Consider the following 13638-nt stretch of genomic DNA (forward strand, 5'->3'; position numbering starts at 1 on the left):
CCAGGTTTTCCATGGTGGTCTAGCTTCAATTGACTCATGATTTCAACTTTGAAAAATACTGAAATCTCCACAAAACCCCTTCTCATTTTACATTCATTATTTGTATTCACTGAAAGTATATATGATAATTATTTATTACGACTTAATGTCAATAAATCAGTATGTATGTGTACATGTGTTTTTACCATAAAACCATCCTTCCGTTGTCACTTTCCACCGTACGAATTATTAGCCGATTATCATTTACTGTTTTATACATTCATACATCAATAGTAGTATACAAACTGTCACTTTTCTGTATGACTTTTATGATTGAGCTGTTTTTTGTTTTAATGATCCTCTGCATTTTTACATCGGAACTGTTGAAAACCCTCTATTTACGTATATATATTTCACAACTAAAACATGTAAAGAACATGAATATAATATTTTTACTATGACTTTACTATGACAATCAATGGTTGAACAAAATTACGTCTGAGTTTATGCTTGCGTTTAGATACCCTTGTTGGTATGTATGTATGTATATATGTGTGAGTTGATGTCGGCTTATGTAATAACTTCTAATGATAATTTATTTTATCCATAATAGATCAGAAGGGGGTTTTGTAGAGATTTCAGTATTTTCATAATTGAAATCATGAGTGAATTGAAGCTTTTTACGTATTAAGAAAAATAGTATCTTTCTACCCAAACTCTATTCTTGTCTATGATGGATACCCGGTTACAACACACACACACACACACATACACAAAAATAGGAATCACAAACAAAAAGAGAAAGGAAACAAAATTAAAAATTTAGGTGTATTCAATGTTTGAGTTATTGATTTACTTCATTTGAATAAATGCTGTAGGTTTTATAAATATGACCATTGATTATCTTATATAATGGAGGTTTTATGTAACAATGTAAAAGTCTAATTAGGAAATTTTGGGAATAAATTAAGTGAATGTTCAATAAAATAATTAAATTATGGGGATGTACTAAAATGTAGAGGATATTTGTTTGTCTAGAAAGTCTTAATAAACAAAGAAAGAAAAAAGAAATAGAATCTATTTGGTTTCAAGTCAAAGCTATAATACTTCTATTGGTTAATGAATATCTCCATCATCAGAATCTTCAATACGAACGTCAAGACAGTCCTACTGTACGGAACTGAAACGTGGAGAACTACTACATCCATCGTCAAGAAGGTACAAGTATTCATAAACAGTTGTCTACGCAAAATACTCAACATTCACTGGCCAGATACTATCAGCAACAGCGTTTTATGGAAGAGGACAAACCAGCTTCCAGATGAAGAGGAAATCAGGAAAAGACTTTGGAAGTGGATAGGACATACATTAAGGAAATCACCAAACTGCATCACGAAGTTATCCCTAACTTGGAATCCTGAAGGGAAGCAGAAAAGTGGAAGGCCAAAGAACACATTATACCGGGAAATAGAAGCAGATATGAAAAGGATGAATGTTAACTGGAAAGAACTGGAAAGAATTATCCAGGACAGGATTGGATGGAGAATGCTTGTGTGCGGCGTATGCTCCTCCACGAGGGGTAACAGGCGTAAGTAAGTAAGTAACTAATATGTGATTATCAGAAGGGGGCTTTGTGAAGATTTTTGTAATTTTATATAGGTCCTGGGTTCGAAACTCGCGAGATGGAATCGTGGATACGCACTGCTGAGGAGTCCCACAATAGGACGAAACGGCCGTCCAGTGCTTCCAGGTTTTCCATAGTGGTCTAGCTTCAATTGACTCATAATTCCTACTATATAATATGTGATTAGTTGATAAGGGAAGATAAACTTAATTGTTTAAAACAAAAGACCAAATTTTAAATTAATCTTATGGTAAAGATGAACGCAGTTCTCTTTAACTTTTGTACGAAATTCACGTATAATCGTTTAATGATCCCCATTATATTAAAAGACTAATATTTGAACAAAGAATATTCTTTTCGATAAATTCCCTCTTCAGGTTCTACAATTATATATCCAAATTAATAAACCGAAAAAATGGCCAGGTTAAAGGCAAAGTACATCGTTTACAGTATGTGAATTTAGGATTGTCAAACCGAATAGAATAAAATTATTAATGTTGATATGACTCATATAGAATGTTAACACTTGAATCTGTATGTATGTTAAGTGAAAATTTAAGATTTGAGATGAGGATGAAGAAACCGGAACTATGCGTACAGACGAAATATCTCTAACCCCTGCTCCTCCCTTGGCCAACCACATGGTCAAGAGTAATCTTAGCAATTGAATGACCTAATTTGACTATGTACTTACGACCTTTCGTAGTTAAATTTAATTGTCTCTCTTATTTTTATTCACAAATCTTTGTGTTATTATTATTATTGATTAAACATCATTATTAATCTCCCCTGTACATGATTCATTCACTTCACATTGATCCCTCCTTATTACGTCTTACTAATTTTTCACATAATTTAGTCTTCCACTTGATCGAATTGTAATTGCACCATCATCTCTCTCTCACCGTTGTTTGTTTGAATCTTCCCATTGATGTTTAGGACTGCAACTGGTCAGTCTCTAATTGGCATATGTACATACTGAGCGTACTGCCTCGATATAGCCTTAATTAACATGCTTTAAATTCATATATCTTTGTATATTTCTCAAAACGTTTAAAATGTTAGCAAATTATTACTATTTGCCACCATATAGTAAAGTTGATAGCGTTAAATGTCTTGGATTCTGAATTCCGTCACTGTGTGCTAATCGATATTATTTGTAAATTCTAACCCTAAACTCTTACTTTTGAAATAAACATTAAGTCATCATTACTATATTTTATGGACGAACTAATCTGTTTGCTCTTCTTGGGTATATCAGCTAAATTTGTTCATTCAATTGGTTACAGGGTATTTCTGCATTATAACTGATATAACGGATAATAGATATCCATAAAGACGAATTTCTATTTCGTCTTTATTCCCAATTTACAAGCATAGTGATCTATAGAAAACTTTAATAAATTTAATATAACTATGTTAAATCCATTGACAGTCTATGATATTATTCTTTTCATTGCCACAAACTATCCATTTACTATTACAGTTTTCTGATGGGTAAGAGCTGACTAAAAAATTTGTTCTGATGTCATGGTTTATTGAATCTATTGACATAATCCATTAGTCTAATGTTTAATCTTACTGATCTAAATAATCCAATATTCTAATGTTGTATGAACTCGTAGACATAAATTGTCTTTCCCGTTATGATAGATAATTTTATTACTTACTACTAGTCATATTGAATTGAGAATTTGCAGATATTTTAAGGATGAATCTTTAAAATTCCTACATAGAAAATTTGATGCTAACCGGATGAATATAATCTACTATTTATTTTAATAGTTGAGATCATGAATCATTTGAAGCTAGACCACCATGGAAAACCTGGGAGCACTGCACGGCCATTTCGTCCTATTGTGGGACTCCTCAACAGTGCACATCCACGATCCCGTTTCGCGAGATTCGAACTCAGGACCTATCAGTCTCGCGCGCGAACGCTTAACCACTAGACCACTGAGCCGGCATCCGACAGTGTTAATGTCTAACTTCAACTGATCCACGAAAAAACATATGCTCACTAATGATTGGCTCCATGAGGTATTTCCCGGATCTTGGATACGCACTGCCGAGGAGTCCCACAATAGGACGAAATGGCCGTGCAGTGCTTCCAGGTTTTCCATGGTGGTCTAACTTCAATTAACTCATGATCTCAACTATTAAAGTTACTATATTATCCACAAAACCCCTTCTGATACTATTTATTTGTCGACAAATTTGTTTGAGTTAATGATACCTACAATATTCAGTTCCAAAGCGGCGATTAAACATTTCAATCATAAGTTTTAAGCTATTTTTTCTCTCTGTTTCACATATTTATATATTGCTAAATTTGACTGTCAATTTTATTACCCAGTTCAGGTTCAAAGTGTTAACTAATAAGTTTCAATCAATCAAAGAGTTTCTGATTGTTGGTCAGTATACATGTTATACATTATTAAGCACCTCATCTAGAAATAATACTTTAATTAGAATAGTTTTATACCAAGAAAAGTTTGGTTTTGAAACCAAAAGATGTAATTAATTCACGAAACCCATCTATATGGTAAGCAAATGCAATCCTTAAGATATCAGAGATTAGTAGTTGATGTTCATGAATATTACAGTAGGTGGGAACATTTTCGGGGTGTTTCATAGTTTACATGACGAACTGATCTTAGATAGATAACTATTGGAAGACAGGAATTAGTAAACAGAATTTTTGTCTCAGTACTGTACATCCACGTTCCAGACGTTTATTGAACCTAGGACATATATATATGCCTTAGAAATCACTTGACCTTCAGACCACTGATTACACAATCAATGGCTTACATTCCTATCTTCCTAATATTGTCGAACTATCTTCGAATACCACTTATTGGTTTGGTTTTTGGTTTCATGTTCCTTTCACTATACTGTTGGGTTTTTCGTAGCCGCTTAGTACCATCATTTAAAACAAACTTTTTTTCAGAGTTGTATCAATAATTGCTGAAAGCTCAAAAAATAGTAGGCTTATTTGTGCCCTGAATGTACCTATTATTCTGAAATATTTAGTTGATGAAATGTATACACAATTATAGTCTATTCCTTTGATTTCCACTTATCTAATTACATATTTTAGAAGTTGTACTGAGAAATTCTCTGAAGATGATTTAAACAATCAAAAAAAGAATCTTCAACAATGTCATCTAACTAATTGTACATCTGGTCTATCAAATACAACAACAGATACATTAAGAAAAACTATACAATCACAAACTGTTAATCATAATAGCACAATGAATCATCAATTATCAGATGAAATAACTGAAAAAGAAGCTCATGTAAATTATTTAGTTACTTTATTTCAAGCATTAAAAAGTTCTGGTGTACAAGCGGATGCTTTCAAAGAAGCATTTGAACGTATTGATCTACCAGTAACTAATTCAAAATTATCTCCGAATTCAATTAATCTGCGTAAGTTTTTGGAAGTGTTTTCTTGCTTCATTTTTAATTATTTAATCTTTGGAAAAGGCGGTTCAAACTTCGAGTTGCTTATGTTATGTAAGTAATAGAAAACGTTTTCAGGCAAATTGTCGAACATCCTTTTTTGAATTCTCAAAGTTGTCTTATATGATTGTACATGTATGCACTGATGTTGATGGACTGTTAATAGGCAGATAAATATTGATTGCCTGTGCTCACATTCTATTTCGAGGTCGAATAATAGGTGAGAAACTATAAACAAGACATTCCATTAGAGGAAGTTGGTCAGACATTTACTCAGATTCGCAGTCTACTTTCCATCCTGGTTACCTTAGTCTTCTCATTTTCAATAATAGGTTCGGTATATCGCTGAAAGTGTATGTCGTAACCTAACTGGACCACAGAACATAAAAATTTATCTTAACGTATGCGTTTTATTTAGTGATTAGTAAGGTATTTAAAAGAATCCTCGGAAGTATAGAAGAATATTCCGAAATTATGATAGACTACCTAAAAGGTACTTACATTGCTACGCGTCATTCAATGACATATAATATAACATTTGATCAATAGGTAAAGAAGTAAAACATTGTCATTTTACGAAAGTAGGGGTTCGTCGTAAACTAAGAGCATCTTCAGTTTGCATGACGTTGTATTGTTCAGTTTAAATGTGTCTTATTGTCTATATTATTGCTGTTATTATTGTAATCGTTATTTCATCGAAAACAGGTGATAATTCCTCACCACAATCATCTAAGATTTATGGTGTTCTTAACGTTATTAGTATCGTAGTAAATGAGAACACAGGTGAGGACAACCGTTTATGTATTTAATACAAATTACAAAGTTGTCTGATAAAATAGAAAAACCATACTCTGATACTTCATTTGCAAAATGTTCATTAATTGTCTCACGCTTCATTGTTCCTGGATTTCCACACTAATTGCTTTCTGTTTCTGTTCTTCCCTTCTCGATCTTCTCAATCTTCCGCTGTCAGATATTCTATTCCTGCCTCACGATATATACTACTTATGTCGATACAACTAGCTCACACCACAGCACAAGAAGTTAGCGGAGCTTACTTAATTTCTTAGTTTATATCACAGGCTGAACTTAATTAGAGAACCGTGAAAAGCCTTGAAAACTTGACACCTGTTTGATCCTAATGTAAAACTTTAGTAGCAAGCATTTGTGATCCCTTCTGAAATCGAACTTAAACTGTAATAATTTTATAACGATTAAAACATAAAATTTGAAACATTATCTACAAAACCTTTTACAATAAAACAATTATTTCAGTAAATTTATTAATCATTTTGACTTATTTTACATTTTATATAGTTGAAATCATGAGTCAATTGAAGCTAGACGATTATGGAAAACCTAGAAGGACTGGATGGCCGTTTCGTCCTATTGTGGGACTGCTCAACGGTGAGCATCCAGGATCTCGCCTCGCGAGATTCGAACTCAGGACCTATTAGTCTCGCGTGCGAGTGCCTAACCGCTAGACATCAAACGATGTTAATGTTTAACTTCAACCAATCCAAAAAGGTAAACACTGCGCACTGCTGAGGAGTCCCACAATAGGACGAAACGGCCGTCCAGTGCTTCCAGGTTTTCCATGGTGATCTAGCTTCAATTGACTCATGATTTCAACTATATAAAATTACTAAAATCTCCACAAAACCCCCCTTGTGATTATTTTACATTATTGATGATTGAACAATAACAAATAACAACAATAATGAAATACAAAATATGACAGTTTTCAAAATTTCTGTTCCTTTTTTTTGTGTATGTGTGTGTATGTGTACATTTATACAAAAATATTAAATATATTACTATTTCATGATCGTATCCCCTTTTTTAAAAAACGTTCAGTTAGTGATTATAATAAAATGATTTTCGACAATGTCACAAATGATTGTATGGTTAAATGCAAAAATAGCAACAAACAAACAAACAAAAAACCGGTTGGAAACTGATCTAGTAATGTGTAATCTATTTTCATCATATTGTATTAAAATGGTTTAAAAAGAAAAGAGAATCAATCAAGTTTAGATAAACAAACTACTCTGAAAGTCAATTTATAGAAAATCATTTAATCATCAAAAAGATAGATTTTTACCACAAATTGAAATCAAGTAGAGGATTTTATAGTTGAATTCATGAATCCTGGGTTCGAATCTCGCGAAGGGAGATCGTGGATACGCACTGCTGAGGAGTCCCACAATACGATGAAGCGGCCGTTCAGTGTTTCCAGGTTTTCCATGGTGGTCTAGCTTCAATTGACTCATGATTTCAACTATGAAAATTACTAAAATCTCCTCAAAACCCTCTTCTGATAAAAATCATTTTTGCTGTTAATCAAGAGATAAATCAGAAAAACTTAAATAGTAGTAAAAATTAAGAGATGATAAAATTTCAGGAAACTTTTCTACACTGTTTTGAAATGTATGTAGAGAAATAAACTTTGAAGCTGAGATTTTCGAAATGTTAGGAGATCTCTAATTAATAATCATGAATAATGCACTGCTGAAATTATTTTACTTATCACGTTATTATAGGTTTACATTAACCTGTATTGTGTTCATTTTGTACTATTTGTTTGTATTTTCCAATTGGTGTTTAAGACTGCAATTGATCAGTCTGTTATTGCTATATCGGCATCCTCTGTGGATTGTTTCGATATTGCCTTAAATCATAAGCGTTATAAGCAAAGATGGATGGTGAATTTAAACTTCATCCCATTGCACAAGCAAGTGGCTATTAGGACTCAGTAGCTAAGTGAATAACGTGATGGTGTTGGAAGCGAATGGTACTGGGTTCGAGTCCCAGAGTGAACATCAACCCTGAGATGCAGGTACATCCAGTTGACGAGTCCCAAATAGGACGAGACGCGCATCCTGGATTCCACAGTTAGCCACCATCTATCTTTGCTTATAACCTGTATTGTGGTTGACAAGCCCGTAAAATTTACTTGATCTTTTTTTTTTATTTGACTGACTTATCCGTGTAAATTAGCTGTTTTGTTAAGATTCATGTGAACAGTATTTTCTTGGAAATGTACATCCTTGTTATGGTCCTAACTAAAGAAATTAAACAGTTATTTTGAAAAATTATCTTTCTGCCTTCAATATTGAGTACATATAATGTTCTATGTATGTATTTTATTGTTTAGAATCCATGTGAACAATGTGATCCTAAGGAGTGTTAATGGTGTAGGAGCGATTGTCACTTTTTAGTTGTTTACATTATGAAAGGATAGTTCTTTTCATGGTATTTGAAAAAAGAAATTAGGTTATGGGTGATTTCAACGGTTTTTGAAGTTTGACTACATATCATAAGACACAAATACTTGAGGTCGGTCACACACAATCTGCTTATGAATAGTTCTCGATGAGTTTGCTCTGCACTTTTAAGGTTTTATAGTAGGCAATGGGAATTCGTGGTGTTAAATGAAGCGTATTATTAGGCCTAATCTTTGCTAACCATGATCTTTCTCTGTGAAAGAGCAGCGTCGCCGCAAATACGAGTTATCTGAGAATAACTCTGTACGATACCGACTTCAGATCATGAGTTTGCTGCTTTTAACCTTAATACCCCACAACCAACCTGCTTGGAATGTAGAACCTGTAGTAACTAGTATTTTTTTCGGCTAGTATAAGTTAATTGAATCATCACAACGTAAACGTTTGATCACCACGTCAAGGTAGTAGCTACAATCAGGTTTGATATCTATAAATTACATTAAATCCACTTATATATTGTTATTCGGACTCAGCTTCTAATATCTCCAATACATTTTAGTGTGCATAGATCAACATATTTATCATAGTAACTTAGTTTCATATCCTTGTTATGTTGTTACTTATTTCCAAAAATTCATTGCCGTATATTCGTTTGTATGAACTAGATCTCTTCAATATATCCTTCGAACTCATTCTAATATTTTCATTTCTTTTCTTTTTCTCTTCTTCACATTTTCGATACTTTTGCGTTTCCATTTTAATTGATTTAATCTAATGCGTAGTTTATACTCCAACTCTCTATCTATTTATCATTGAATATAATTAGGCATTAACTAACATATTCTTTTCGTAATGCTCTTTAATCATATTTTGTTCACTGTAATCGCTAATTTGAATAAGTCTGTTTATATATATATATATATATATATATATATATATATTACGCCTGTTACTTCCAACGGGGCATAGGCTGCCGACCAGCATTCTCCAACCCACTCTATCCTGGGCTTTTCTTTCTAGTTCCATCCAATTATTGTTCATTCTTTCCATGTCTGTCTCCATTTCTCGGTGTAATGTGTTCTTTGGTCTTTCTCTTTTCCTTTGATATATGTATGAATCTGTTCATCATATATTGGTCACTTTACTGCATTATCTTATCTATCAGTAGTATATTCTTTTGATTGCTCCTTTTTTTCTATGAATAGATGATAAAAAACAAACTTTATTAAAGACAAAACTTTATCAAATTGATGAAATGCGTAAATCAATAAAATCATTTTATCAATTAATCAATGAATTCAATCGAAAATTTACATTGGATATAGATAATTGTAATAAAATTGTTACAGTAAGTTTTAATGATTATTATCAATAATGATTAATTGATTGATTGATTGATTTAATTGATTGTTAAAAGCGAATAAATATGGAGGGTTCGTAATGATAATAACAGTCTCATTGATCACAAATGTGAATAATGAACCTCTTTGATGTAAACCATCTAATTATTGGATATTTATGAAATTTAGTCACTGAAATGATCTTGAGTTGTTATGCTTATAATTGATTTGATATATTAACTCTTATTGGTGCGTATGTAGTGGCTGGGCGTACGAATGGGGACAATCGAATGTATTTAAGCACAAATTACATACTATCTCACTAAATTCTGATAACCATACAGTCAACAGTTAATTTACAAAATAACAACCAATTATCTCAATCTTCACCGTTTCTTCTGTAAATATCAGTTCATCTTCTCTAATCTCATTGTTCATGCATTTTCCTACCAATCGTGCTTCATTTCGGTTCTTTCCTTATCGATCTTCTGCCAAAATAAATTCTATGTCTGACCATCACCATATACTACTTATATGGATATAAGTAGACCACACTACATTATATTAAGTGAATAGTAGATTAGTGAACAAGAGTTGATATTCATTCTATTTCATTGAACAACCAACATATTTCGGAAGAAAAACGATTCTGCTCTATACTTTTTAATCTCTTTGTAACAATTAAAATCCAATGTCGTTTTTCATAGTTGAAATCATGAGTCAATTGAAACTAGACCATCATGGAAAACCTGGAAGCACTGGACGGCCGTTTCGTCCTATTATGGGACTTCTCAGCAGTGCACATCCACGGTCCCGCACTCGCGAGATTCGTTTTTGTATACCTTTTCATCTGTTTTCTTTATTCAAATGAAAAAAAATTTTCCTAAAACGTTTTTTCAATTTTCAATTTTTTCTATACTTAGAAATTATCCAATCAACAAACATCAGTATATCATACTATACTTGATCCAAAATTAGAAATGATTCAAAATGAACGAAGAAATTTAGATAGATCATTACAAGAAATGTATAAAATTAATACTTTATTAAGTGAACAATTACATGATCTTGAATGTGTTATTGAACAAACCGGCAATGATGTATTACAACATCGTTGTCGTATCAATTTACCATATGTACAAACATTAGAGAATAGATTGGATTCAATTAATTCAACTGTTAGTTTAGCATGTGGTAAGTAATTGAGTTCATATGTAAATGTGTGGTTATGTATTCACTCATTATATCTGGAAGTTGTTCTTTGAATGTTTTTATGTGTAATCTGAACATTCTGTTTCCAAGTCATTAAGTGGTGAGTTTTGCCAATTTGATGTTCAGTAACGCAAGAATAGAAACTTAAAAGTTGGCTCATAATCATAGATTGATGTTGATAATGAAGATTAACAGACATAAGAATATCATATCATACTCATAGTTATGCACTAATTGGCCCTAAAATGAACCCTTTGAACTTACAGTGATTATAATTACGAGATTATGCATTTGGTAGTTAGTCTGCATGCGGATATGATATTACCGAATGGATTGGAGTGAATAACGTAAGTCTATAGTAACTGTGAATTCACCTCCTACTCATTACTCCACGTTCCAATAATCCACAGGAATACTACAAGACAATATCTGATTTATAATTGCACGATTCTTTTTTAATGAAATCAATCTACACTTTTAATCAACTTCAATCATATTCCAGTGTTCAACAACATTTTATAATAAATTTATCTAAATCGATTGTATCATTAAACTAATTATTGGATGATTATGGAAGCTCGACTTTTAGACAATATCTTAGACAAACTTATTACTATTTGGCTATTTGAAGAGAGTTTCTGTACCGTTCTATGGACAGGGACAGTAAGAGATAGAGACCGATCAGAAAGGATTATTTCTTGACTCAGACTGTATTTAATATCTTAGTCAATATCCATAATAAAGTAAGATTACCAATCATGAAGATCTACGTAGTTAACCCATCAGGTTATGATGGTTTCTTTCATTTGACATTACTTATTGCCTTTCTAATCTCTCTAGTGGTGAAACGTCTTTTGGCAGTTTCACATTCATGAAATTTAGAAATTTCAGACAACTGGAGAGAGGAGTTAAAGACCGGTTGTACTATTATTCAATATTTTTCATAAACTGTTTAAGTAACCTGGCTTGAGAGGGCATTAAGGTTCTATCATCTTCTGAGATAATCCCACTTACAGCTAAATAGTGCATTTATTGATGTTCCATATCTAGCCTAATTGGTAGTGCAAATCTATCACTTGGAATGATCAACCTTGTTTATAATGTAATAATACATATGATTATCACATTTGAAAAAACTCCATTGTTGCTTTAATTATAAAAAAAATGATTGTATTTGATGCATTTGAGATTGATGATATTATTACCTTACCCATATATCAATATCTGTTCATCTCCTTACCATTTCAATTCTATTATAACTGTTTGCAAAGATCAGATTATAGGTTAATAGTTTCAAACCTTGTAACTATAGGGTCTTATAACTAAAGCGAATTACAATAGATCACAAATAAACACACATACATCAGTTATATTTTATTAAAAATTTTTGCTCTAGTGGTTAAGCGCTCTGGCGCGAGACTGGTAGATCCTGGGTTCGAATCTCGTGAGGCGGGATCGTGGATATGCACTGCTGAGGAGTCCCACAATAGGACGAAACAGCCATTCAGTACTTCAGGTTTTTCATAGTGGTCTAGCTTCAATTGACTCATGATTTCAACTGCGAAAATACTAAAATCTCCACAAAACCCCTTCTGTTAAATATTAGTTTGTAGCTGTAGTGTATTGATAAATGTGAGGGAGAATATTTTAATTTTACCAGGATATTTTTCCCTATTGTTATATCGAGTGCATGAGTGCGTACCTTGTTATTATATGACGTTATAAGACCGCCAATTAGAGAGGAGTGAATTAACGATGACAGCAATGATAAACATGTAAAATCTCCTTGACAAATGATTGAAAATCATTTCACTGTTTAGAACATGAAATGACAAATATCTTCAAAACAATCATTCACAGATATTATTCTACAATTGTGAAGGTTTTATACTAGTTTTATTCTTATATCATTCTCATCATGTTATAAGGTATAACTCAGCTGTTCTATCTGGGAATATATATGGATAAATTCATATTTTGCATGAAGACAAACAATTGGAACGTTGTGAGAAAAGCGGATAGTTTTTTCATCTGCCCTTTTTCCTTCTGATATGAGTTTAATGAGATACGTTTGATTTGGCCGTCATTCACATTCATAACTTGTTACATTCTTCATGTTTCATATGTGTTATAACGTGTGAGTGCGTACGCGTGCCCTGTTTGATATATGAACGTGCTGATTCCCACCAACGAGAGAGCAGTGAATTTATTGATCGCCCAATGATACACAAAAGCCATATGAGCAGTCTTGAGTACTTGTCAGTCCTGCATTCTGCCTAGCCCAGCCAGTTAAGTCCAGAACACCAATAACAGCCTCTGTTATATCAATCATTATTCTCAAACATACTGAGTTTATATACCAAACAAAGTGACCACATCGTACCATAATATAGAAAATAATATTTGTACAAGATTTGGCCAATTGTGGCTGTGAATAGGTGGAACAGTAATTAATAGACTAGAGATAACTCAAGAGTGGTAAATCGTATGATAATAGTCTATCGGTCAAAATGAAGCTTATAATAAAAGGAACATGAATACGAATAGTTTAGTTACTTAACAAATATACAATAGGAAATATACATATCATACTGGTATTAGATGGTGGTTGGAGGTGGTCAACAGGAAACCCGGGATTCGTGCTACTTGGCACTCGTCAGCAAGGTGTACCTGTAATCTTGAGAGAACTGGTGCTCCCTGACGGATTCGATCCCGTGTCACTCAGCTTCGCAGTCAGAGACCGACCTCATGTAGGACTGGGATGTAATCTCGATTGATGACCACT

At 32.8% G+C, this 13638-nt stretch overlaps 1 protein-coding gene across 1 annotated transcript in view; it reads left to right on the plus strand.

Annotated features, from left to right (window-relative positions):
- Nucleotides 1–13638, plus strand: part of Smp_148870 (hypothetical protein) — a gene marked incomplete at both ends in the record, with an annotated part of 53584 nt that overhangs the window by 30656 nt on the left and 9290 nt on the right. The window contains 3 exons of the mRNA XM_018791156.1: nucleotides 4707–5041; nucleotides 9507–9649; nucleotides 10565–10835. Of these exons, the coding sequence (XP_018645670.1) occupies nucleotides 4707–5041; nucleotides 9507–9649; nucleotides 10565–10835 (749 nt within the window). The remainder of the gene's footprint in view (nucleotides 1–4706; nucleotides 5042–9506; nucleotides 9650–10564; nucleotides 10836–13638) is intronic.

This window comes from Schistosoma mansoni, assembly GCF_000237925.1.
Source record: "Schistosoma mansoni, WGS project CABG00000000 data, chromosome 4 unplaced supercontig 0032, strain Puerto Rico, whole genome shotgun sequence".
NCBI classification, from domain to species: Eukaryota; Metazoa; Platyhelminthes; class Trematoda; order Strigeidida; family Schistosomatidae; genus Schistosoma; species Schistosoma mansoni.